Source organism: Palaemon carinicauda, chromosome 5 (assembly GCF_036898095.1).
Source record: "Palaemon carinicauda isolate YSFRI2023 chromosome 5, ASM3689809v2, whole genome shotgun sequence".
In the NCBI taxonomy this organism is placed as follows: domain Eukaryota; kingdom Metazoa; phylum Arthropoda; class Malacostraca; order Decapoda; family Palaemonidae; genus Palaemon; species Palaemon carinicauda.
The window spans coordinates 136,767,657-136,795,487 of NC_090729.1; the positions used below are offsets into that span (position 1 = coordinate 136,767,657).

General features: G+C 37.6%; 1 protein-coding gene across 1 annotated transcript in view; it reads right to left on the reverse strand.

Annotated features, from left to right (window-relative positions):
• Nucleotides 1-2,985: 2,985 nt before the first annotated feature.
• The window catches only part of Hydr2 (abhydrolase domain-containing protein 2), a 237,306-nt gene continuing 212,460 nt past the window's right edge, over nt 2,986-27,831 (reverse strand). The window contains exon 7 of the mRNA XM_068374124.1: nt 2,986-4,928. Within this exon, the coding sequence (XP_068230225.1) occupies nt 4,783-4,928 (146 nt within the window). The 3' untranslated portion in view covers nt 2,986-4,782. The remainder of the gene's footprint in view (nt 4,929-27,831) is intronic.

Here is a 27,831-nt window from a genome sequence, read left to right on the forward strand (position 1 = left end):
CTGCACATCAATAGGTGACCAGAAAATTTGGTCCCGGAATTTCTGTCCCAGAAAGTTCCGTCCCAGAATTTTTTGTTTTTATATTATTTATATACTAACCATGAAAATTGTAATGTAACAAATGAAAAAAAAAATGAAAGAATAGAATAAAAGTGTAATAAAACGTATGTTTCTTCTTCTTAAAACAAACGTATAAAGTATAATATAAAATAAAGCATATTGTGCAAGTATTCAAGAAAATTGGGTCCCAGAATATTCGGTCTCACATCAGAAAAAATACTGTAAATGAATAGAGGTTTAAAAAGTATAAAGATTAAATTTAACAAGTTTCTTCTCATCACAAATTGCATAAAGAACTAATGCTTAAATTTTCAATAAAGTCATACATAATATTCCCTTTACCAGATATCAAAACATAAATTAGGAAAATTCAGTGAAAATTCAAATATATATAAATATAATATAATATATATATATATATATATATATATATATAATATATATATATATATATATATATATATATATATATATATATATATATATATATATATATATATATATATATAAAATCATGCTTAAACCACCAATTAAGTCATACATAATATTTGCTGTTGTCAAATTCACTGAACCATGAATTAGGGAAATTCTATTTGAAATAACTTAGTAGATGTTTAAAAATCATAAGGAAACTGATTTTTTAAACTATCAAAGATATCAAAACAGTAATAGGAAAATTTAATGCAATGAATGAGCAATAGCCTTTAGGAAAGATAATTTATCTTCAAAATCATATGATTCTACAAGATTTTTTATTCTTGTATCTGTTGACTAGTATTTTTTCTTCTTTTGCTGATTATCTCTTCTTAGAGCCTGAATTATCTTGGTCTGCGTAAATTCTTCTTCTTTTCGAAGAGCATCAATAAGTTTCCAAATGTTTGGGTGCTTACTAATTATTGAAGCGCACAGTGCCGAGTGAAACCCTTCAAGTGCATTGTTTGTCCGAGGAAATTCCTGAATTACCCTGTTGCGAACATTACAAAAATGAACTGGGTATAAGGGCTGTTCTCGTATGGCGCGTCTTCCTCTCTTTGGTCCAATGTATGTTAGCTCAAAATAACTTATAAAGTCTACTGGAATTGATTCATCCTCAGTCTGGCAAAAATGAAATGAACAACCTTGGCTGCTGCTTTTAGTAAAATTATTGTCACAGCTGTTCCATTGGCTGCTGCTTTTAGTAAAATTATTGTCACAGCTGTTCCAAATTGCTTGTTTAAAGTCAAAAGTTGACAATGGTTGCAATTTCAATAATTAAAAAAAAAGTCCTGTCATATGTTGCTTCAGTTTTGTCAGGCAATAAAATGAAAGCTCTTGGATAAGTTCTAACATTTATGAAGGCATGAATGGTGAATAGCTGATACCATATACTTGGTGGTGATTTAAATGTGCCATCCATTCCTAAAATTGTTTCATTTTCCAGTTGCTGAAGACCGCTGGAGGCAAAGATTAAATTCTGTTTCTCATCATCACTGCCTGTGTCACATTGCAGGAACAAATGACCACCTTGAAAGCATTTAAAAGTATCAGGTACTTGATATCCTGTTCATTGAAAAAGCAAAGGAGAAGCGAAAAAAGCTTTAATACACCAGTTTGTAATGCTTCTAGAAACCGTTTGTAACCGCAGTAATTCATATTTTGCATTCTCACTAGTTTCTTGTAGCTTTGGAAATGAGCACCCGAGGTACTTGTTTCAGCTCCATCCTGCAAATTTTTTCTTAATGCTGAAACATCGAGACGAGCTTCCATTGCATTCAGTGTTAGTTCATGATCATGACTGTTGATTGTCAAAATAATTATAGGTTTACCTGATTTATTCTATTTAAACACGAGCACGACGTGTTTCAGTTCTCACAGCGCCACAATGTCTTTGTCTTGTCAAAACTAAATTTATGAAAGGCATAAACATAGTTAGCTTCATCAATCAATTTATCATTTTTTTTTCACTTTAAAAATATTTTGCAGCCATGTCAGGGTTATTCAAAAAGGAAATGTGTGTTTATCCTGGAGGAAGACACTAAAAACCGAGGTACAAATGTTAAAAGTAACTTTATACCGGTACCCATAATAGGCAGTGTCAATGAATGTTAATGAAAGTACAGAAATTATCTTTCGAAATCAAATACCATTACAAGTGCTTCTAGTCCTATATGACAAAATTACACCCAACTTACTATTAAAAACATCATTTAACACCATTGTACCCCTTTGTTCACAGTTTGTAAACAAAACCCAGACTCACAAAGTTCTCACTCTTTTGCTGATCTTGTAACGCATCTTGCATGGATTGCTTAACAATTCATCTCTAAACTAAATGAGTCAATAATGTTATTGGTGGGAATAAAAGTTTTTCTTTTCTTCTATCATATTTTCCATGTGTTTCTATGCCTTTTTCTATGTTATGTTGGGGTTGGTTATTTAGATTTTAGAAATTTTTCGGGACCGAATATTCTGAGAATGAGTTTTCAAGACTAAATTTTCTGGGACCAAATTTTCCAAGGACCCATTAACATAATGTCTGTACTCTGGTGTTCTCCCCAAAAATCAATGATTTTGGATTCCTTTTTTTTTTTTTTTACAGTAGAGTTCTTTTTTTGTTTGCCATGTATGCATGTGTATACACTTTGACATATTACTTTTAATGTACAGTTATAAGAAGATTAAATATTAAAAAGCTCTAGTCAATGTAGTAATGGATACTTAAGAAAAATATCTGTAAACTAGATGCTTAAATTTCTTTGAAACATCACATAACATTCATTCATAAAAATACAGTCTTTTTGAACCTTTTAACCAGATAAACAGACAATGAATTACTTGACCATTTTAAAAACTGGGCATAGATTAGATATGCATTTTCCATCATTGTGCCTTTTGATAGAATTTTTAAAACATTGTTCTCATGTTACTAAAATTAAATCAAATAGATAATTATATTACATTTTATTACATTTTTTAATTAGGAAAACTGAACAGTAAAGTGATTTTAACAGTACAAAAATGCATATCACTATTTTACAGGTAAAACTCCAGTACTACAAAGATTGAAATTTATTGTCCATTGCTAAATGAATATTTGAATATTGAACTGGTACCTGTCATCACAGTATTAGGCTATCAGTAAAGTTTTAATTAAATTCAAGTTTCTACTCATAAATATTTTTAACTCATTGGTCTTCACACTACATATACATATATAAAAATACTCTATAATAATTCATAATAGCTATTGCCATCTACTGCATAAGGCTCTCAATCTCTTCATTAAATGCTCTTATAAAGAAATTTCGGGTTACTTTGAAAGCAGGAACATTTTCACATTTCTTTGCTTGGAAAAGATAAAATTAAAGTGCATTCCATCTTTTGAATATAGTACATAGTCTGATAAATTAAATTTACTGAAACTATGACAAATTACCATGACTTGTGCTAGAAGACGGATTTCCTCACAGAAAACAGCAAATTTCTTGAGACATACATACGGAAACAAATTTACACTATAAAGGGAAGGTTTAGTGGATTATGCAAACTATTGATGCCTTTTATCATCACAAACAAAAGTCAATCTGAAATCCTAGTTTAACACTGACACTTCAATAATGTCAACCGAGACCCTGCTATACTGTACATATTTTGAAATATAGTATAAAAAACTACAAAAATCACACTCTTCGGATGCTGAAAAACCTATATTGTATTTCATCTTAAATTTTACCTTTACGCCTGACTGCTATACAAAAAATAAAAACGGAATAATTTATTCATCTTGAATTGTATCACACCTATATCCTGGACTACAACAAAATTAATATCAATGAGCTTATTACACTAATAAACATTCCACTTGAAAAAATAACTTAAATCTCCTTAGAAATATCTCTTGGGTATTTATTTTTGATATCTCACTTATGCTTAAAAAAGTTATTAAGAACTCTTACATTTAAAACAGCCTGGTTAAAGAGTATCTTAAATCAGGAATGAAATTCTAAATAAAAGAAATTAGAATAAGTGGAATGGACTGGAATAGTAAAGGGCAGGCTAATATAAAATCCTAAACCTACCCTGCAATTTTGCAACCTTCTTTGGTCAATAACAAACTAAGATGAAATAACTCTTCAATGGAAGAGCTTTTACCCAACATAAGGATACAGTTAATTTTATATGAAGTCTACATAAGATGGAAATACCATGTTCAACATGTATATACTCTTCTGTACCCAACATAAATTAACAATGGCCTTAAAGACACTTTCATAGCTAAGAAAAACTAGAAATTTATTGTAAAAACCAAGTTCATAAAGAACAACTTTATACTAAAATATTTTGGTTTACAGAAAAAATTGGATGAGAAAAAATTATAATGCATTTTACCTTTCATGACAATGACAATTATATAAGACAATGGAATGAAAAACCTCCCAACTATTAGTTTACCCTTACCTTGTTCTATATGTAAGAGATAAATAACCATTAGAACCTTAATGTGATGTCTACAGACATGAATTAGAAATGTATATGAGCACACTTTTAAGTCTACACACATACCATAGTGTGTGTACATTTTCATGATGAATACAATAAAATACAGATTAAAGTGTATAGAAAGCTAAGAATGAAAGCTAGACCCAATTCACATAAAATATCAGTAGACTATATTTGTCTATATTCTGTACCTTTGTAAAACAAAATAATTCTTCCTTTACATTTCGCTTTCATAAATAAAAATCACTGGTCACTTGCAAGAGCAGTGACAAGTGATAAAACTGTTCGATCAAGCCATGTTACAGCTCGAGGTATGAGGTAGCCATCATCATAGTAACCCAAATGTCCTCCATGCTCCGTTTCAATGTATAAAGAGTGCTTGTGCGTATCTGTAGAGAGAGTAAATAAAAGATACACGAGTGTACGTAGCTGTAAGCCAATTTCCTTATAACATCTAAAATAACACTGGATAGTCAATTACAGTAATTCTACATATGGCAAGAATAAAATAAAATCTCCCACACAAATTACATAAAACATTATCATGCAGTTCTGTCAATTTGGGTTTTGTTTCAACCAAATACACAAGTTACAAATTTATTAAATTTTTGTTGGCTCTGTTGTCAAAACATAACTTATCAAGTAACTAAGGAAGACAAAAATCTTGTTAGTTTGATGAAAAAAATTAGGTTGCCAGACAAATCTTTGAATATTTCAAAAATACAAGCTCACCATCAATAGTCAGGCACTTTGGTTTCAAAGCCTTGCCAGATTAGCAGTTTTGCATGGTTGTAGGTCATTCTGTGACAAATTTCACTCTGGTTAATACTACATATTGTTATACATGTAAATTGCTAATTACACATTTCCTGTGCCTCTTAATGTTATTAAGAGTATCAGAAACTTAGACATCATCAAATGCAACGTTAAGAGACCAAAGTTAAGTATAGCATGATAAGAAATTAAAACTGCGTACTACTGTATCTGCATTGTTTTATGCCTTGTGAATGTGTAATTAGTTTATTGTCTATTTCTATGAACCTCCCATAATGTTCAAATTGCTTCTTCGCCAAAGCTGTTTATCAAGATTTACTACTAAACTAGAAAAAAATATTCCATTCTTTTTCTTACAACAGACACATACCTCTAGTAAAATAATGAGACACTCTAGCGGGTAATGGTAAGAAGAGAGGCACTAGGGTTTCTGTTATGTCAGTTACTCCGTCGCATTGATTCATGCACAGTACACCCCTTCTAGATTGTGATATATTTTATTGCATTTTACTTCGACTCCAACTCCTCTCTTTTTGGTATCTATGACTGACTCCAACACCGACTCCTTTATGCAAAATTTACTCCAAAGCAATTACACCCTGTTAATTGCTAGAAAACAAATAATTTTTTTACAACCTTGGTTGGAAAAGCAAGATTCTATAAGCCTAGGGGCCCAAACAGGGAAGATAACCCAGTAAGGAAAGGAAACAAGGAAAAATAAAATATTTCAGGAACAGTTACATTAAAATAAATATTTCTTATATAAACTATAAAAACTTTAATAAAACAAGAGGAAGAGAAATTACATAGAATAGTGTGTCCGCATGTACCCTCAAGCAAGAGAACTAACCCAAGACAGCGGAAGACCATGGTATAGAGGCTATGGCGCTACCCAAGACTAGGAAACAATGGTTTGATTTTGGAGTGTCTTCTTCTTAGAAGAGCTGCTTACCATAGCCAGAGTCTCTTCTACCCTTACCAAGAGGAACATAGCCACTGAACAATTACAGTGCAGTAGTTAACACTTTGAGTTAAGAAGAATTATTCAGTAATCTCAGAGTTGTTTAGGTGATTGACTGATTGATTTAAAGTTTTCAGGCATCCTGACACCTAAGGTCATTGACGCCGATATCATTTAGTATATATATATATGTATATATATATACATGTAAGTATATATATGTATATATACATATATATATATATATATATATATACATATATATATATATATATATATATACATATATATATATATATATATATATATATATATATATATATATATATATACATATATATATATATATATATATATATATATATATATATATATATTATATATATGTAAATCTATATATATATATATATATATATATATATATATATACATATATATATATATATATATATACATATATATATATATCATATACACACACACACACACACACATATATATATATATATATATATATATATATATATATATATATATATATATACATATATATATATATATATATATATATATATATATATATATACATATATATATATATATATATATATATATATATATATATATATATATACATATATATATATATATATACATATATATACATATATATATATACATATATATATATATATATATAAAATTAAAGAATATTCAATTAAAACCATAAAAGTTGAATGTCATTATAAAATTTAGATAGTTTTCAAAAGACCTGCTTCTGAAATAAATCTAAAAATGCCACTTGCATAGTAGGACACATCATGTCCAAGAATCTTGGCAAGGATGAACCTGCCCCCCTCACCTCGAGCCTCAAACAAATATCTATTCCTTAAGTTATTATAATTGGGGCATTCGGTCAACAAATGCCTCACTGTTAGAGGTACTAAATAGTCGTCACAATACGGTTGGTGTTGGCCCTTCAGCAGAAACTCGTGTGTCAACCGAGTGTGACCAATACAGAGACGACAAAGAGAAGTTTCCCATTTTCGGGGCATCATGTTATACCTCCAAGGAGATATGACATTTGTTACTTCTCTCATTGTATTGCCATCTAGACTATCCCAGTGCTGTTGCCATTTATTGCAAGGCAATTTCTTGATGTTAGGGAGGAAATCATTACACGGAATGGGATACCTTCTTGGCAGCAACTCAGATGCAGCATTCTTAGCCAGTGAATCTGCCTTCTCATTCCCAGACACACCTACATGTGCTGGAACCCAACAAAATCGAACCATTATACCTCTCCTTCCAATAATAAAAAGCCATTCTAAAATCTTTAAAACTAGAGGGTTACTAGAATTAAAAACTTCTAAAGCTTGAAGGACACTTCTCGTATCACTAAAAATTGTAAAGTTACCTTCCTTCTCCAACGTTATTTTCTCAATAGCGGTTAATATGCCATACAGTTCGGCAGTAAATATGAAAGCTGTTAGAGGAAGTGCACCTCTACAATTACAACCATTACTATGTACTCCAAATCCAACGCCACCATCAGATTTGGAGCCGTCAGTATATATAAAAGTCTATCCTCTATGTTCTTCAACATGTTCCATAAAAAGAGACTTGGCTTCTAGGTTAGTCATATTCTTCTTAACTCCAATAAAGTATTTATAAAAAGATATCTCTGGTAATTTCCATGGAAGCGTTGATGATACTTTGAATGAAGTACCTTACTTCTAATTATATCCAGACTGTTTAATAATCGTTTCACCCGAAAGCCATAAGGTTAAGGAGATTTTGGGTGCAACTCAAAGTATGATGTGTGTCTTACAAGGCTTGCAGTCTGAAAGACTAAGAATTAGCGAGTCTTTGCAATCTAAACCAATACCGAATAATGGAAGACATTCGGTAAAGGTCTAGAGGTAACTCTCCAGCATCAACAAGGAGACTTGGGATAGGTGAGGTTCTAAATGCTCCTGTGGACAATCTAATACCAGCATGATGTATTGAATCTAATATTTTTAACTGGCTTGAGGTGGCTGAAGAGTATATTTCACACCCATAACTAATTTTGGAAAAAATCAAGGCCTTGTATAATTTCAAAATAGTATTGCGGTCTGCCCCCACGATGTATGGGACAATACTTTTAAAAGATTCAGAGCCTCAACACATTTAGCTTTTAATGCTTTTAGGTGAGAAACCCATGTAAGTCTACAATCAAATATCAAACCTAAAAATTTAGCTTCCCCTACACATGGGATCTGTTGACCTTTAATGTATATATCCGGGTCTGGATGTGCTTCCCGGATACGACAGAAATGTACAATAGTAGTTTTACTTGTCGAGAACCTAAATCCATTCATATCGGCCCACTGGATAATTTTGTCAATTGAGAGTTATAGTTTTTACTCAACCATTACCATTCTAGCTCCAGCAAATGATATGGAGAGATCATCCACAAATAATGTTGAGAGAACATCCCGGGGAATGGCTGAGGATATCCCATTAATTGCTAGTGCAAAAAGGGTTACACTCAGCACACTACCCTGAGGAACTCCTTCTTCCTGGCATTTACTCTCTGATAGAGTTTTCCTCTCTCACTTGAAAAACACTATTTGAAAGAAATGCCTGAATAAATAGTGGCAGCTCTCCTCTCAATCCCAATTCATGAATTGTTTCAAGTATACCATATCTCCAAGTGGTATCATATGCCTTTTCAAGTTAAAAAAAACCGTCACATGGTGCTCTTTGGAAGCAAACACTTCACAAATAGAGGACTCAAGTCTTATCCACACATCAGTCGTTGGGTGCATTTTTCTGAATCCACATTCAATCGGTGATAAAATACCCTTCTTTTCAAGGTACCGCATCAGCCTTGCATTGACTATCTTCTCTATAATTTTACATAAACAAGATGTCAATGCAATAGGTCGGTAGTTTGCTGCTAAAATCTTGTCCTTACCGGGTTTTAAAAAGGCTAAAATAATGGCTAGTTCCCAAACACTTGGATAACTATGATCATGCCATATTCTATTAATAATGCTTAAAATAAATAACTTTGTATTAAAATGTACATGTTTAATCACTGCATATGGAATTCCATCGGGTCCAGGGGCTGTATTGTTACAAGTGGAAAGTGCCGAATCATATTCTCTTTCAGTGAAAGGAGAATATGACTCTTCCCTTCATGTTGCAAAATTTTAAATTTTCTTTTCTTCAATGCTCCTGTACTGGTGACCAGGAGCTGCTACACTCTTGCACGATACATTTGAAAAATGGTCAGCCAGGGCATTGATAACTTCATTTCCTTCAGTCACATACTGACCATTCACTTTCAACACTGGTGGTGGGTTTGGGGTAAATTTGCCTGCAATCTTTTTTATTTCCCTCCATGCAGAAGATGGTGGTGTTCTACTATTAATGGAGGAATCAAAAGCCACCCAAGATTGGCGTCTAGCTTCTTTCATGGCACGACGTTATTGTGCTCTACACTTTTTGTATGTTATCAAATTTTCATCCGTACGGCGTCTACGCAATTTAGTCAAGAGATTTTCTGGTGGCTTTGTGCAAGGCTGTTAATTCTGAAGACCACCACGGGACTGGTCGTCTTTTGAATAGTCCTGTGGTTTTGGGAATCTAATTGATTCCTGCTGTATGCAGAATTCCATTCAGTAGGTCTATGGCATTATCAATACTTTCAAACTGTTCTGCTCTGCCTTCGATTTCACTTAGCTCACAAAATTTAACCCAGTCTGCCTTGTCAAGATTCCATCGTGGCGATTTTTGTAAAGGCGGACCCTTGTTGGTGTTTATAATGATTGGTGCATGATCACTAGTATGCCAATCATCTAATGTCCTCCAATGAAAATCAAGAAGGCAGTTAGAGCTTGCAATTGAAAGGTCAATGCATGACAAGGTACATGTCTGAACATGGAAGTGTGTGGGCTCTCCTGTATTAAGGAGTACCGCATCCTCATTCTCCACAATTAATTAGATAATATTGCCCCTTGTGTTTGCCAAAACATCACCCCATAAAAGATGTCTACCATTCATATCTCCCAGTAAGAGAAAAGGTTGAGGAAGTTGTTGAATGACCTCTGCTAAATCATCATATAAAATATTATCATTTGGAGGTAAGTACAGAGAGCATATTGTATATTTTTTACCTATATCAATTTGTACAACCACTGCCAGCAGGGTTGTACGTATAGACAGGTATTTGGGGAACATCTCGAAGAATGTACAGGAGACTTCCGCCATGGCTCCCTGCTTGTTGATTATATGGTGTTCTATAGCTAACACTCTCGAGGACTAGGAGTGTTAGCATCAAGCATACTTTCCTGTAGACATACAATTATGGGGGAATGTTCATGAATTAGGAGCTAAAGTTCTTCATATTTCGCCCTTAAACCCTCACAGTTCCATTGCAAAATGGAGGAGAAAACAATGGATTATTTCTGGAAGACATCTTGGATAAGGTCTTCCCATTGGCAGTTTTTAAACTAACATTATTACCTGTAGGTTTCTTCAGAGATGGTCTTGTTATGTTGGGTTTTATGTTTGTGTATCCTTTTGATCTATTTGTTGAGGTGGATGGTGGACCTCAACTTGAATTTCTGATTTATTCAGTTTATCTTCTGGTTCATTAGAAACATCAACAGACATAACAAAATTTATTTGATGCCATAACTTTAATGTTTCTAATGGAGGGGAAGAGAGAGATGGAGGTCTCTCTCTTTTACAATTAAGCAAGGTGCTCTCCCACATTGCTCTCGGTGTTGTTACTGTTTTCAAGGAATATTATCATGCAATCTCCAGCATCTTCATCCTCTGGAAAGTTGAGTATTTAATCTTTCCTGTGTATAATTTTTGGCTCCCTTCTCACAGTTAAATGAACATAATTTAGGTGTGTTAAGCGGAGCATTGCCATCCCCGGAGGCGGCTATTTTAAGACCGCTGTCGTACGCCATAAATGGTTTATTTAGTTAGTAGTACGACGTTCCCGGTATTTAGCTATAAAGAAATTCTAGCTAGATAGGCAAAATTATACTAGTGAAGATAAGCTTTACACATGTAATATTTCCTCTTCCGAATAAACATTTCTATCGTATACGATAGGGCCTCGGTGGTACTAGCGTAGCCGAGATCCCGACTCGGGTTAGGCTAGCCTAACTTGTTTTAGTATACTTTAGTAATGTTACCCTCGTTTAACCTCTTGTATCGTTTTTATTAATTCGGTTGGAGATATAGATATCTCCTAGAATTACTAACATAATTCGATACGCTTCTCTTTTAGAGAAATGAGGGTAAACCCTTCCTTCCCCCTGAGTGCCGCCAGCCCAAGCGACAACCCTATCTTCCGTCATCGCCATCGAGTAGTGTACTCCGGCTTGACTTGGATAGTGTTTTCTGTCGATCTTCTTTGCCGGTGAGTACCCCGGCTTTGAGATATGACAGCAACTCAGGGTATTCTGTCTTGCTGCCGACAACGCTACCAATAGGGGAATAGACATTCCCCTGCTGGTTACACCGTTGTTGGCATAGGAAGTTCGACTTCCCTAGTCCACAACCGAAAGTGGGTAGCATAATTGCCACCACCTTTCTCCCTTCTGGACTAGGAGACATGTCTTATATCCAGCAATGTCTCAGGCTTGGGAATCATTATTCCTTTGCCACCCAAGACGGCGCCGGTATAGGAAACTATGTTTCCTTGATTTACAGCCGAAAGTAGGAGGCATACCTGCCGCCACCTTTCTCTGTAAAATATAAGACCCTTTCCCTTCCCCTTCTGTCCTTTAGTGACGTACGATTCCTGTGGCCGGTATTCTACAATCACCCCGCTTGCCGGGTTGACTTGGTTACTGGCTGGGCTCCTACAAAGGCAGTTAGGTTACCGCTTCGACCATCTCCCTAATGGAAGCAAAGCTCCGGGAGAGGTTGAGCCGGCCCTAACGGCTGCCGGTGGGAAACCCATTACACTTTCGAGTATTCTTCAGTCCTCTCTTGGCCTGCCATCCACAAACCCTGTAACCGGCAGTACAGCCGGCAACAGAAATTGTGGCTGGATGGAAGCTAGAATCAATGTATTCCTCCCTTTCCATTTGAATCCTCATTCTGGAAAGAAGGCAGTAGAGGCAGTAGTCCCTACACCCCTAATTATTGTACTAAAACTATAATAATACGGTAGTCCTTCTTTCCATTCTTTCTCTCTTTCTGTCAGCTAGTGCCGCCAGGTACTAGCCTAACCCGGTAGCATACCGGCAAAACTGCAGTATAAGATAATACAGTAGCCAGTATTCCTGCGGTATAACAATACAGCAGTTAGAGAACTACAATATATAATGATACAGTAGTATGAAATTTCCAACATACCCTGTGTATCCTTTCACACTCCATTGTCGAGACATTAAAAAATGTTGAGGTGAAGTATTCCTTCAACATTCGGATGAATCGTAGATCATCGGAACACCAATGATTACCTTTCAGTATTGATATTCTACAAGTGTTGGAGTTTGTGTTAGTATCCACTGACTCCGGCTCAACGTACGAGATTTATTCCACTCTGTATTTTCCCTATTAGGGAAATTAAAAATATTAATATTGTAGGAGGTTAAAGCAATTGCCTGGAGGGGAAACATATGTGTCTTTCCTACTTCTTTTCTAGCTTACTATCCTAAGCTATGATAATAATAGTAATTTATACTATTTTATGCATGTGTAATTTTATCAGCGAGATAAATTACCCCATACTCATTTCACCTTTTTTCTCCCCTACAGGAGGAGCCAATGGTGAAGGGTACAGTTGTGTTCTGCAACCACAAGAGAGAAAACTTTGTGGGCCTACGATGTACAGGTCTCTTGCCCCTTGCTGCATCGTATCTGGATCCCTGAGGTACTGGGACCCGTATTTTAAGCATATATTGTATCAATGATATAAACAACCTAGTACTCATTCACCCTTTTTCTCCCTTACAGGAGGAGCCAATGGCAAAGTGTACAGTTGTGTTCTGCAACCACAAAAGTAAGAACTTTTGTGGGCATACGATGTACAGGTTTTATGCCCCTGCTGCATTGTATCTGGATCCCTGAGGTTCTGAGACCCGAAGGGTTGCTCCAATCGCTTGACCTTACTGACCGACGGCTTTGTATAAGATATCCCTGACACTACGGAGTCAAGGGATACAGCAAGGGAAACCCACCAAAGGTGAGTAGTATGAGGCTTCCAGAAGAACTCTCCGGGACCTTACCTACATAACAAATCTTTGAAGTGCCTACTGTTCCCTAAGGCTCAATCAAATACGTTTGTGCCTCAGGCACAGGTCCAGCCTCCCTCTATCCAATGGACAGTGGACACGGATATCAACAGGCACTGCAAGGCTTGGACATCTAACAAGATCGGATGTCAGAGACATCCATCGACACCGGACAGGACCTACTGCAAGAAGGCCCTGAATAAGGAGTGGTTCAACCACCAACGGAGGAAGAAAGATCCGTTTCGACGGTGACTGAGTTCCCTCAGCTCACTGTGCCGGCATATCAACCTATGCCGTCAACCTCCTCAGCCCCAACTCCCCAACTGGCTAGACAGGTCGGCATGAGCGAAACGCTCCTAAAGTCGATCCAGCAGATGCTGACACTGTTCTGGAAGGAACGAGAGGAGAATAAGCAAGATCTCAATGAGATGAAGAGAGAGGTACAGGGAAGGAAACGCCCTGGCGCTTCCAGGGGCTCTGCTAAGCCCCTTAAAATATCTGACCTCCCTCACTGCTCCGAACCAACCCCTGGAGGTAGATGGAACACATGCCCATGTTGAATGGGAAGTTTTATATCTCTGAGAAGTTGGGGTCCAATCCCCTTGAAGAGCTTCAATTCTGGTTCAGCTTTCAGCGTACCAAGACTGCTACGTGAGACTGCGAGATGAACCTACATCCAGCGAGGAGACTATACCAAAGGAAGTGATTGTCCTCGAACATGACAAGGCACAAGCCATCCTTACCAAGACCCAGAAAGGGTCTGGATATACTAACTCCAAAGTCTCAGCATTGAGCAAAAAGCATCCAACCTTCATTGCTCCTTTCTCCTGAGCCTTCCCCCTTTCGGGGAAAGCCCTAGACTGTGTCATGAGAGCAGTCGAAGAGGACAAACTCTGCCTAATCCTAGTGAAATGCAATCCATTATCTCTAGCTGTGCCCACCTGCGAGGAGAAGTGAAAGAGATACATCTAACCTTCTCCGTCTCGAAGTTGGATCCGGAGATAGCAGGCCAGTAGTTTAATGAGAACCTTCCAAAGTTGCCAAACCATCCTTTGAGAAGGGAACAGGGGACGAAAGATAGTCTTGCCGCCTCCTTGTCTCATCAGAACTGCTTAGAAATGTGTGCAGGCCTTTAATAATGCCCCACCCTTGTGATAGATTTGTAGACTTTTCTCAGGTCAAAAAAGGACCGGTAGAGAGCATGTGTTTGCTGCAACAACGGTGAAACACGAACCCAGAAAACTTATTTCATCATATATCTGGGGCGTAGACCCTTTCCCACAGGAAGTGGTCCAAGAAGCCATTACCAAAGCCACCACGGAGAATAGGAACCTGCTCCAAAAGTGGGGCATGTCCTCAAAGAGGAAATAGTCACTAGAACTGCACAATTTTCGACCGTGACCATGACCACAGTGCCTCAAATGATAGGCCAGCCGTAAACCACCTTCCAGAAGGTCTCTCGTCAGCTGTTAGCCCGTCAACTGTGTTTAATCCAGGCTTTGAATAGCACTCGACCACCTTTCGGCCGTACAAAGGTAAGGCCCCAAAAAGAGGATCCTCCGGAAATCCCCCAAGGGTGGAAGAGGACGCGGTCACGGAAACATGTCCTCAGGAACCTCTAAACAATGAGAGGTTCCAGGTAGGAGGTAGACTTTTCCACTTTTGGGATCGTTGGACCTTCGATCCCCGGGTCCACAGCCAAATTACGAATGGACTTGGTTGGAAATGGAACAAAAATCCACCCCACCTTTCCAAAATTCTTCCAACACTCCACCCCCTTAATGGAAGAATATACCTCAGAACTCTTGAACAAGAAGGTAATAAGGAAAGCGAAGTCCATCAAAATTCCAGGGAAGGCTGTTTTGTGTTCCCAAGAAAGACTTGGACAAACCCAGAGTCATTCTAGACTTGTCTCCACTCATCAAGTTCATCGAGAACAAGTTCCAGATGCTTACAGTGCAACACATAAGGACCCTTCTACCAAAAAGGAGTGTATACAGTCTCAATAGACCTGGCAGATGGTTACTGGCACCTACCAGTCAGTCGCCCCCTCTCCTCCTACCTAGGATTCAGGCTACAGAAGACAAAATATGTCTTCACAGCCTTGCTCTTTGGACTAAACATAGCCCCAAAGGTATTCACAAAGCTAACGGACACGATCATCCAGCACCTACGCTCCGAAGGAGTACAGGTAGTAGCATACCTGGACGATTGGCGGCTGGAAAGGTGATCCAGTTCCTGGAACACCTGGCCCTCAAGATCAATCGCTAGAAGTCTCGCCTTTCTCCAGCTCATAGGTTTCAATGGTTAGGAATCCATGGGAACTTGCAGTCACACCACCTCTCCATTCTATTAAAAAAGAGGAGAGAAATAGCGGCATCTATCAAGAGACTAATCCAACACAAGAGGATTTCAAAATGCCAACGGGAAAGAGTACTGGGCTCTCTCCGGTTCGCAGTAGTGACAGACCCGGTGCTAGAAGCACAGCCAAAGGATGTGTCAGGAGTCCGGAGAAGATACGCATCAAACACTCGAAGAGTTCAACAAAGTTGACACTGACCCAATTGCGCACGCCATTAAGGCCGTGGTCAACGAATAAGAGTAGCACAGACAATTCTCTTGCAACCACCACAAACATCAGTGGTGATACACACGGAAGCCTCCCTGAAAGAATGGGGAGGCCATTTGATGAAACGAAAGGGCAAGAAATTGATCCTTCCACTTCAAAAAAACTTTCACATCAACATCTTGGAGGCTATGACAGTCTTCCTGAAGTTGAGGACACTATCCCCTCGCAGAACAGTCCACATCAGACTGGCTCTCAACAACGAGGTGATAGTAATATGTCTAAAACGACAAGGCTCGAGTTCACCTCACATTAACCACGTGATATTAGCCATCTTCCGCCTGGCAAGGAAGAGAAGATGGCATTTATCAAGCAGTTCACCTTCAAAGGTTCCGCGATGTGACGGCTGATGCTCTATCCAGGCGAAAGCCAATAGAGACAGAATGGTCCCTAGACGCAGACTCATTCTCCTTTATTTTCGATAAAAGTCCCGGAACTGCAGATCGACCTCTTCGCAACAAGCAACAACAAGAAACTACCTCGTTATGTAGCCCCTTACGAGAACCATAAGCAGAAGCGATAGACGTCATGTCTCTCGACTGGAACAGATGGAATCGACTTTATCTGCTTCCACCAACCAATCTCTTGCTAAAAGTCCTCGGCAAGCTAGGATCCTTCAGAGGAACAGCTCTTGTAGTGGCCCCCAAATGGCCCAGAAACAATTGGTTTCCTCTAGTTCTGGAATTGAAACTGTAGCTGTTTCCTCTGCCGTACCCAGTTTTATCCAAACTGGTGCAGAAGTTGACTGTTACATTTCACCCTCGAGAACCAACAACCTGCATCTCATGATTTTTCCACCCTAGCAGCGAACAAAGGTTTGGGATCTCGAAGAATGTGGCCGACTTCATTGTAGAGTACAAGTCAAGTCCAACCAGGAGACAAAGTGAATTGTCTTGGAAGAAAGGGGTAACCCTTCTGAAAACATGGGGACTAAAAGAAATTTCAACAGGTTTCTCTCTCTCTTTCTTCTTTTACCTACTTGAACGAGGCCTGACTTCCACTACGATAACCACGTGTAAGTCGGCCCTGACTAGACCTCTTCTATATGCCTTTGAGATGGACCTCATAAGCGAAACCTTCTTTAAGGTACCAAAGCATGCACTAGACCCAAGCCGGCAACCCCTCCAAAGCCCATTACATGGTCGTTGGTCAAAGTCTTGCACTATGCTTCGAACCTAAACAATGAGGATTGTACTCTAAAGAAACTAACACAGAAAGTCAATTTTCTGTTCGCAATAGCCTCAGGAGCTAGTTAGTGAAATATTGGCCCTATCAGGGATGTAGGCCATATTTAGTTCACAGAAGAGGGAGAACTGAATCCTCTCCCCGATCTTACTTTTCTCGCCAAAAAAGAGCTGCCGACCAAAAGGTGGGTTCCTTAGAGAATCTGCCCCCTGAAGGAAGATGTCTCCCTATGCCCATTAGGGTGTCTTTCTATCTTCGTAGAACTTCAGACTTCAAGGAAGGATGGCTCTTCCGAGGCGAAACCTCAGGATCAAAATCTATCCCTAAAATAACTGAGAGCAATGCTCACTTACTTATTCGCAGAGCGGATCCTGACAGCTCACCCGCAGTTCATGATCCTAAGAAAATTGCTTCTTCACGGAACCTCTTCCAACACTATACGAAGAAAGTACATAAAATAAGACATGTTGTGGTGGCGGCGGGTAGTTTTACAAAACCCGTCGTCTAAGCCTGCAACGAACAGTGAACTGCTTTGGGACTTTCCAGTGCATCGGGTGCATGGGTACATTTACCCTCGAGTGCAAATCACAACGATGATTAACACACTGTTCCATATAGGTGCGTATCTGACCGATAACACCAGTGCCAAGTGAACGTCACGGTGTTCATGCATTTCCAAAATCTGTACGAATCAGTCAGATTTGGTTTCACATCTCCATTGAGTGGCATCATTTCGATGAAATTACATATTTTTCGACAGGAGAAAATATGCACCCTGATGTGTTTTCAATGCTGGATCAGATTCATACCTGATTGTAACTACAATTAATAATCTAGTTACAAGGTAAAATACTAATCGTATTTGCGTCTTATTGCTGCTATCTCAGTTACAGACGAATAAAGCATACTAGAGTTTTAATTAAACCCTAGAAGGGCCCAACTTGAAATCAGAGTACAGATTTCCAAGGGATGAAAAGGGTAATTTCTGAGATTTACCGCCCATCCCTATGGAGGTACGAACTTTGAATCCTTATAGTCGAAGTCGACACTTTCCCTGCAGGGGGCAGGAAACCCTAAGCTAGTTCCAAACTTAGTGGATATGACAAATAACGGTAATGTCATATATAAAGGTCTAGGAGACCATATAAGGAACTCATTCAAAGTAAAGGCAGTTATACAAACCCACAGATATAGTACTTTCAAGTACAGTAATTCTCTGGTAAACTTCCATCAGGACGACATGGCTAAGCCCAAAAAATGGATTTTGAGCAAAGCGAGAAAATCTATTTTTGGGTGATATGACCATGTCGTCCTGATGGACCCTCCCTTTTTTCAAAAGGAGTATAAAACTAAGTAATGAAAGACCCCACCCGAAACTACTCTATCTGCGGCTATTCCTACTTAAATGCAACAAGGAATAATACGCCATAGTAGTACTGGGAGGGGATCCACCGGGTAACCTTGATAATGGCTCCCCTTCATTTCGCCACTCTTCCCCCTCAAAGTATAAAATCCATTCAGGGTGAAGATTGCCTTCTGTCGTATCAAGAAATACATCCCCTGATTTATGTGATATCCTTGAAAGTTATACTAAGGATACTCGCACCAGGAGTTAGAATTCTGGAGACCTATGGTTAATTCTCTGGGAGTATCACTGTAGCCAAATATCCCTTAGAAAGCTGCCTAAAGGAACCTTCCATCAGGACGACATGGCCATATCACCCAAAAATAGATTTTTCGCTTTGCTCAAAGTCTGTTTTATATATATATATATATATATATATATATATATATATATATATATATATATATATATATATATATAGAAATAAATATAGATATAGATAGATAGATAGAGACATCGAGACATACAGACATTATATATATATATATATATATATATATATGTATATATATATATATATATATATATATATATATATATATATATATATATATATATATATAATTTATATAGCAGTGGCAGTTCATGTATACAGTAAGCACTTTGGAGCTGCACTACCCTTATTTTCATTTGATGTTATTTAATATAATGATTTTTTCTTTCTTTCTTTATACTAGTACAGTGTACTGTATAATCCTTAAGTTTAGTGTCAGTAGCTATCCTTCAGTTTATGAAAAAAGTACAAAAATATTTGTACAGAATTGTGCACATCACAGTTCTAGCTGTGTGGTGTTTGTTGTGCACAACATAGGATGCTCCACATAGGCTGAGAGGGAGAGAGAGCTCTGTTGCTCTTACAGTGCCAACCTTTGCGTGTCGGTGTAAGGTAGTTCTATTTCTGTGTTGCACTAGAAAACCGTGTACCATAGTCTTGAATGTGATAAAATGTAGAATTAGATTATTATATTCCAGTTATTCTATTTTGTTCAAATTTTTTGGTTTTACAATTTTTTCGGTTCTCTTGATAATTCCCATAAACTACATCAGAGGCACACATGCTTTTCAACACTGAAAACAGTAAAAAAAGTTCTTAGAAGCATTCTGAATTCACAAAAACCAAATGTATTTGAAGCACTTTCCATGGAGAAAATTTCTCTGTTGTCATCCAGGGATCAAGGAGAAAATAATTCTTTTCATGCAAATTAAAGCGAGAAGAATGTATTTCTTTTTTTAATGAAGGGATCATGGTTGAACAGTAACAATTTGTTATAGTAATTAAAAATGTTTGGATTTTGTTCTCTAAGATTCTATCAAGTTTCATAATAAATTTTATTATACCTGTTTGTATCCTTTTATGCGATATCAAAACAAAGGCTACAAATTATCTAGAGTAGTACCCCCACTAATTTCATCCATGATTTCTGGGGTTAAAGTCCTATGTTGTTTCCAAGGCTTATCCTGTGAAAGGTCAGAAAAGGGAATTCAATAGGACATAAAATAACAAAGAAATATGGTCTTACCTACTCTAGGGCCTGTGTAAAAACTTACAAAGCATGGATTCAGTGTGTATAAGGAAGACCCTCGTGTTTAAGCCCATTACAACTCTACACAACCCCTCACTAGTGGAAATTCATCTGTTATGAGTGACATCCCAATTGACTGCCAGCCTACAAGCTCGTCAACTAACGCTCAACCTCCATTTGCTATCTGGTTGCTTCTAAAACAAGTGCACTCTAGTTTAGTCAACCAAAAAAACCGAATGCTCTAGTACTGTAATTGTTTTCAGGCTTTTCTTTTTGTTAACTTAATTAAAGGAAGCATGCTTTAGGTTAAAAGTGTCGGCAGTTGAGTGTGTGTATAAATTTTATTGTTAGGTTTGACACCAGTTTGGTCAGTGTTGTTGGCTTTCTCGTATGTCTTTTTAATCAGGGTTGGGTCTTAATTATCTGACCTTCCAAGATACAGGATTCGTCTGGTTATTCAGTTGTATTACAGCTGCTTTGTAACCTAGATAATCATGTAGTTGATTGTTAAAGTAATTCCTGTTAATTAGACAGTATTCTCACATTCATGAACGTTGTTAATTAAAATAATGCCTGTTAATTAGACAGTATTCTCACATTCAAGAACATTGTTGATTAAAATAATGCCTGTTAATTAGACAGTATTCTCACATTCATGAACGTATTTGAATGCTAAATATTGTGGAGAGTGGTTGTTCCTGCCTTCCTCCAATTTGGTATATGGCCATGGAAAGTGATAGTTGGCTGGGCAGCCATCCCTTTTATAGGTGGAGTTCCCCTTCTGTATTCATCTGATATGGGTAGTGGGGGAAGAAAAGAGAGGTATGATGGAACCATATATGTTTAATTCAGTCTCTTCCTACTTTAAGACTTGGTAGACTTACTTATTGTGCTATGTCCATAACTTTTAGTGTGGTAAACCATGAGGTCAACCATATTAGGGGCCTGGCTTACTAAGATTTAATATCTTAGATAGATGGGGAATGGTTATTGTGAGCTTATCTCTGTTATGTTATGATAAGATGGAGATGGGAGATATACTACTTTCATTTAAAACATTTCCACAACAGATGAATGAGATTAAACCAAAAAGCATCCAGGTTGGATGTGATACCCCAGCCAACTCAAATTAGGGTTACAAGTGTTGTCAGGTGCACAGATTGTTTTGCCGATTGGGGCAGCGCTTGGGACCCTGAAAAATGTTCCATTCGTTAAGTTGGTGAATTCTGCTCTGAATACGGATCCGGAAGAGAAGAACTAGGAGCCAAGGTCAGTTTCCTCCTTTCAATGTGGATGAAATATGCTGAGATTGCAGGGCCTTCTGAGTATTTACCCAGTATGGATCTCAGAGATCTTATAAGTTTTGATGTAACAATTTCAGCTGTTAGGGATTTAGGAAATGTGGTCTTAGTGGACCCAGGCCCCTGCTCTATGTTGTAGACTTTGAATCTGAAGACAACCTGCAAATCTTACTGAAGGGTTCTTCAGAGGAGGCTTTGGGCTTCTCAGAGAAGGATCCCTCATGTAACATTTCGATGACCTCTTTGCTGTCTAGGTCGAATCCATGGATGCATCATTTAAAGTTTGAATAGAAGAGACATCAATCAACTCAATCTATGTCAATAGTCAGCCCACGCCAGGTAGTGTTGACCAGCCATCTGCTGCCTTTCCGCTCTAGCCTTGGGATTTGGCTGTGGCTTAGGCTTGGGGTTACCAACTTTCAAGGAAGGTTCCAGGGGGGCCTCTTCCTTCCGGTTCTTAGGATTTGGGTGTGGCTTGGCCTTTGGGTTACCAGCTTTCTAGGGAGGCTCTAAGGTGGACTCTTCCCTCCATTTCTGTCTACTTGGCTGTGGGTTGACCTTCGAGTTAGCGGCTTCCTGGGAAGGCTCCAATTGGATCCTTCCTTCAGGTCCTAGGGATTCAGCTGTGGCTGGGCCTTTGGTTTCCAGCATCCAAGGAAGGGTCCAGGGAGGGCTCTTTCTGCCTTTCCATGTATTGAAAGCTCAGTAGTTGGGAGAAGTGGTGGGAAGGGCTTCTGCCATGGATGTGCCTTTTAACCAGAGTCTGATATTTTTTTGCATAAGTATACGAGCTTACCATTCGATAACAAAATTTCCGAAACTTTTGCCATTTCCGTACTCAAGGTGGCGATTCAAAGGGCCATCTCTTTTGCATGTCCCCATCTAACTCCAAAGGAGGTTTCTCGGTTACCATATGTCTGCTCTGAATACCTTAACAGAGGCAGACATCAGACTGGGGTTTTTAGTCTAGACCACAGTTTGCTGGATGCTTCTGTAGTCAGAATGGTAGTACTGTACCAGACCAGAAAACTCCCTTTTTGGCCAAAATGGTGAAATTGGCATAAAAACCGTACTAAACTTTTTCTATTGCCAACTTACTACGGATTAGAACAGATGTATATGAGATGAAGAGACTTGTTAAAACAAGTGAGGTACTAAGCCGTATATTTACCCCATTAGAGAAAAAACATGAAATGAGTTGGTGGCCGAGTTTGCAAACAAACAAGGCACAACCATATTAACATGCAGTTTAACAGATTTATCAAATCTTAACAGAATAATTAGAAAAGGAAACATTTAACTTGAAGAAATTATATGATTTACCATGCCAACCACATAATAATAAGAGTTTTAAAGGGTGCTTATTCTATTGAGAGGAGGGATATAAGGATCCGGGCCAAAAAACCAAGGTGTCTAAGAAAAGGGGCTGGAATTGCAGGAGTGTAAAGGTTATGCAGCAGAAGGGTCGAAAGTAAATAATTTGAGGCTCTGCAAGAGAATCTCGAACCTGGAAGGAGCCGTGTACTATCAAAACCCTTGCTGAATTGTGCAATAGAACCACTAGCTACCACTTGAGGAGTTATGTTATGATTTGAAACAAGGCAGGTTATGCCTGAAATATTACCTGAATTAAAAACTTGGTAGTTTCTGAGGTTTTCCAAAAGGTATTAATGACATTATCTTGTTAATATGACTAACAAAAACCCTTATTATAGAAACTCCTATGGAAAGTATTTCAAGAACACTTCCTACAGTAAATTATTACCAAGAAACAGCGAAACTTTAGTAAACCAGCTTTGAAACCCTGTATTTCAATTATTTCATTTATTAGCAATAATGATGGGCTCAAAGCGGGAAATTAAATTGACACTAAACAAAATTAGGTAACTGATTAGTCATCATCATCTCCTCCTATACCTATTGATGCAGAGGCCCTCGGTTAGATTTCGCCAGTCTTCTCTATCTTAAGCTTTTAATTCAATACTTCTCCATTCATCATCTACTTTATGCTTCATAGTTCTCATCCGTGTAGCCCTCAGTCTTCCAACTCTTCTTCCAATGCCTTGTGGAGCCTAGCTGAATGTTTGGTGAACTAATCTCTCTTGGGGATTGTGAAGAGCATGTCCAAACTATCTCCATCTACCCCTCATGATCTCATCCACATATGGCAGTCTAGTAATCTCTTATAGTTTAATTTCTAATCCTGTCCTGCCATTTACCTCCCTATATCCCTCATAGGGCTTTGTTCTCAAATCTACTAAATCTGTTACAGATTGTTTCATTGTCATACCCATCTCACTAACCTGATATATAGTCTGATTTTTATATGTAATTTCAGGCAATTTGATTTCCAAATTTTACTTAACTTAGCCATTGTCTGATTTTCTTTTCTCCAATCTTTCACTAAACTATATTCTAAAGACCATATTTTAGATCATAGTTCCTAAATACTTGAATGATTCCACCTCATTAATCCTTTCTCCCTCCAATGATATTTCACCTTCCATTGCATACCCCATTCTCATTATCTCTCTCTCTTCTATTGAGCCCAACCTCCTGTGATATTTCATGCATTCTGGTAAACAAGCATTGCAATTCCTGTGGTGTTCTACTAATAAGGACAGCATCATCAGCATACTCTAAGTCTGCTAATTTCCCATTACCAATCTAGTGCAATCCTTCTCCACCATCTCCAAGTGTTCTACGCAATACAAAATCCATGAGGAGGATAAACAACATAAGTGACAACCAGGGCTATGGAGTCAAAGTTAAGGAGTCAAAGCAGTTTTGAGAGCCAGAGAAGTCGGACTTGTTAAAATTGTCCTGACTCCAACTCCGATTCCGACTGGATCTTATCAAATTCCAGTAATATCATCATTTTCATTTTTTCATGTGTAATTTTATTTATTTAGTTATTTAGTGACTTCATACCACTAAAATAGATTAATTTAAATTTTGTCTTCATTTAATATTGAATATTGAAAAATGTCCACTAAGGCAGAGCTGCTTTCTTCATAATGCAACATTTGGTTGATATGAGTTCAGGTTTATTTTTCCTTAAATATGCTGTAATCAGTTTCATTGTACTAGGACTGTGCACCATACAATAATTAAGAAAAGGCAGTTACTTAGCCACAGGTAGTAGGTTTGCCAGGGCACCAGCCACCCGTTGAGATACTACCGCTGGAGAGTTGTTGGGTCCATTTACTGGCCAGACAGTACCACCTTGGATCCTTCTCTCTGGTTACGGTTCACTTTCCCTTTGCCTACACATACACCGAATAGTCTGGCATATTCTTTACAGATTCTCCTCTGTCTTCATACGCCATAACAACTCCCTCTTAATGAGAGAATGCCTTTGACGCAGTCATGTGGTTTCTTCATATTGTTGAAGAATTGTGTCGGGCAAGAGGGCTCTCGAACTTGGGGAAATTGCTCCCCAAGTTCGAATCTAAATTTCTCTCCCTTTCCTCTATCCCTACTGCTCAGTATTTCTTCGACCTTCTCCTAATTTTATCAACTTTCTTTTGTCTTGCTGTCCTAACTCTACGAGTATTATTTCTCAAGTTTTATATATATATATATATATATATATATATATATATATATATATATATATATATATATATATATATATATACATATATATATATGTGTGTGTGTGTGTGTGTAGATGTATGTATGCATATATATGTATATATTTATTTTATTTGTTCATTTATTTATTTATCTATTTATCTTTATTTTATTAAAATGGCGTGGATATTTCCACATTCGTTATTACTGCCTGCTTAGATGAATGGGAGAAGGGATCATGGTTGGGAGGTATACGCATTTAAAGTATATATGAGAGTATTGGATGATCTCAGCCATCCCAAAGATGGTTTGGACCTTTATGGCGGAACTACTCTCAAGGGGGGGATCCAATCCTTGAGGTGGGACTCTTGGCTTTTGGCCGGAAGCCCATCATTACAGATATGGGGAGGATGATTCTATATATCCTTGGTCTCAGTCCTAACAGGCGGGTTTAGCTTACACCTGTGCCTCTATCTATTTTGATGCTATCCTTCGGGTAGGGTATGGAGTGGACCATCTGGGAAGTATACTCTCATTGTGCCGATAGTGGAGAATGCAAATTTCTTTTCCAACGTATGATACTATCTTAAAATTCTCAAGCAGGTAAACCAACAAAAAACAAAGAAAATCCCACCCTTAACTATGGACCCTTCAAATACTGACTCCCCATCCCCTGGATTTGCTGACACTCCCCCCCCCAAAAAAAAAAAAATCAAGTAATTTGGGTAACACGAGGAAACTTCGAATCCTTCATGTTACCCAAATTTCAAAAGAGACAAATTATGGTGATATATATGAAGAATTTGAATGCCATGGATGCATAAAAGAAATAAGGATGAAACTTGAAGCTGAAACATGGGATTCATGGATATCTTACAGTAGTTATGACGAAGCATTTAGTGCAATAAGTAACTTGAATAATATTAAAATTATAACTTGAATGTCGCGGCTGCTCTCTGCGATAAGGTACCAAAGGACTTGGATGTGCATAGGCCTGCTGATTGTTTGGGAAAAGACACATATTTAGTTATGCCCTCCCAGAGAAAGCCAAAACCACCGATGTGGCTTATAGCTGAATCAAAGGGGGTTACAAGTAATTATTATAAAATATGCAAATTGATTCAGAAAAAAGTAGGAACTATTGCACCAGGCGATATATCTCGTTTTGGAAAAAATAGTTCCCTATCCATGCCAAATCCAGTACATAGTCTGTAATATTGTCCAACATGAAAACAAGTAATGATGACATTAAGTTAGATGTCAAACCCCACCTAAATTTTAGCTACAGAAGGGGAGTAGTTTTTAACAGAGATCTAAATGAATTTACAGAGGAGGAGATACTGGCCATGTGTCCACTAAATGTATGGAAAGTTCACAAAGTCCCAGGTACATCAATGATAATCCTTACGTTCCAGGATGCTGATGTACCTTTTCATATTGTTATTGAGAACAAAAGGATTAAAGTAAGACCATTCAAGCAGAAGCCACTGCAATGCTTTAATTGTTTTAAATTTGGGCACCCATCTAAAGTTTGCAAAAATGAGAAAATGTGCGGTATTTGCTCCAAATTTTACTATGAAGAGTGTGCACTTGGAGCCAGGTGTTTAAATTGCAGCTCAAATCATAAATCCACAGACAAGAGCTGCGAGCTTTATAAGTTGGAGGAAGCTTCCCTCAACAAATTGAACTTAGAACATACAGTATAAGTGTGACCCATGCCAAAAGACTATTAAATAAATCAAATACATATGCTAAGGTATTAATATCAAATCAACCTATAGCCCCCAAAAAAGTATACCATCTGATAAAATGTCAAATAACGAGGTAACCATATTACCTCCTGAGGCTTTACCACGGTGTATTAACACTAGGGCATTGCCCATTGCTGTACAGCCTTCGTCCCCCATTAAAAAAAATAGTACAAACCTCTCTCGGGCCATGTCCTTGCCTGATTTGATGAGGGTTCTGCTTAAAACCAACTTACCTGATGCACCTGTAGTGGGAAAGGTGCTAAAACCTAGAATCCCACCATCTATTAAATGGCTACGTTAAAAGGAATAATACGCCATAGTAGTACTGCGAGGGGATCCACCGGGTAACCTTGATAACGGCTCCCCTTCATTTCGCCACTTCCCTCTCAAAGTGTAAAATCTATTCAGAGTGAAGATTGCCATGTGTCGTATCAAGAAATACGTCTCCTGATTTATGCGATATCCTTAAAAGTTATATTAAGGCTATGGTTAATTCTCTGGGAGTATCACTGTAGCCAGATATCCCTTAGAAAGCTGCCTAAAGGAACCTTCCATCAGGACGACATGGCTGAGCCCAAAAATGTGCATGTTATCATTAGTAAATGAATATTGATAATATAAATTATATACTGTACATAGAATAAAGTACTGTAATGTATAAATACAGTATTTAATACATTATGTATACTGTATGTACATTTACATTTATACATAAATAATATATACAGTATATATATAAAGTGTGTAAATGTACATGTACATACATATGTAGATATAAAGTGTATGTGTATATACTGTAGATATGTTTTTAGAACTTTTATTCTTATAACCAGATACGTAACTCACCTCTAACAATGACGATGATCTTGATAAATGACGATGAAACACCTGTGCAGTATGATGGAGGTGAAGAAGATGAAGATGATTTACTGCACAG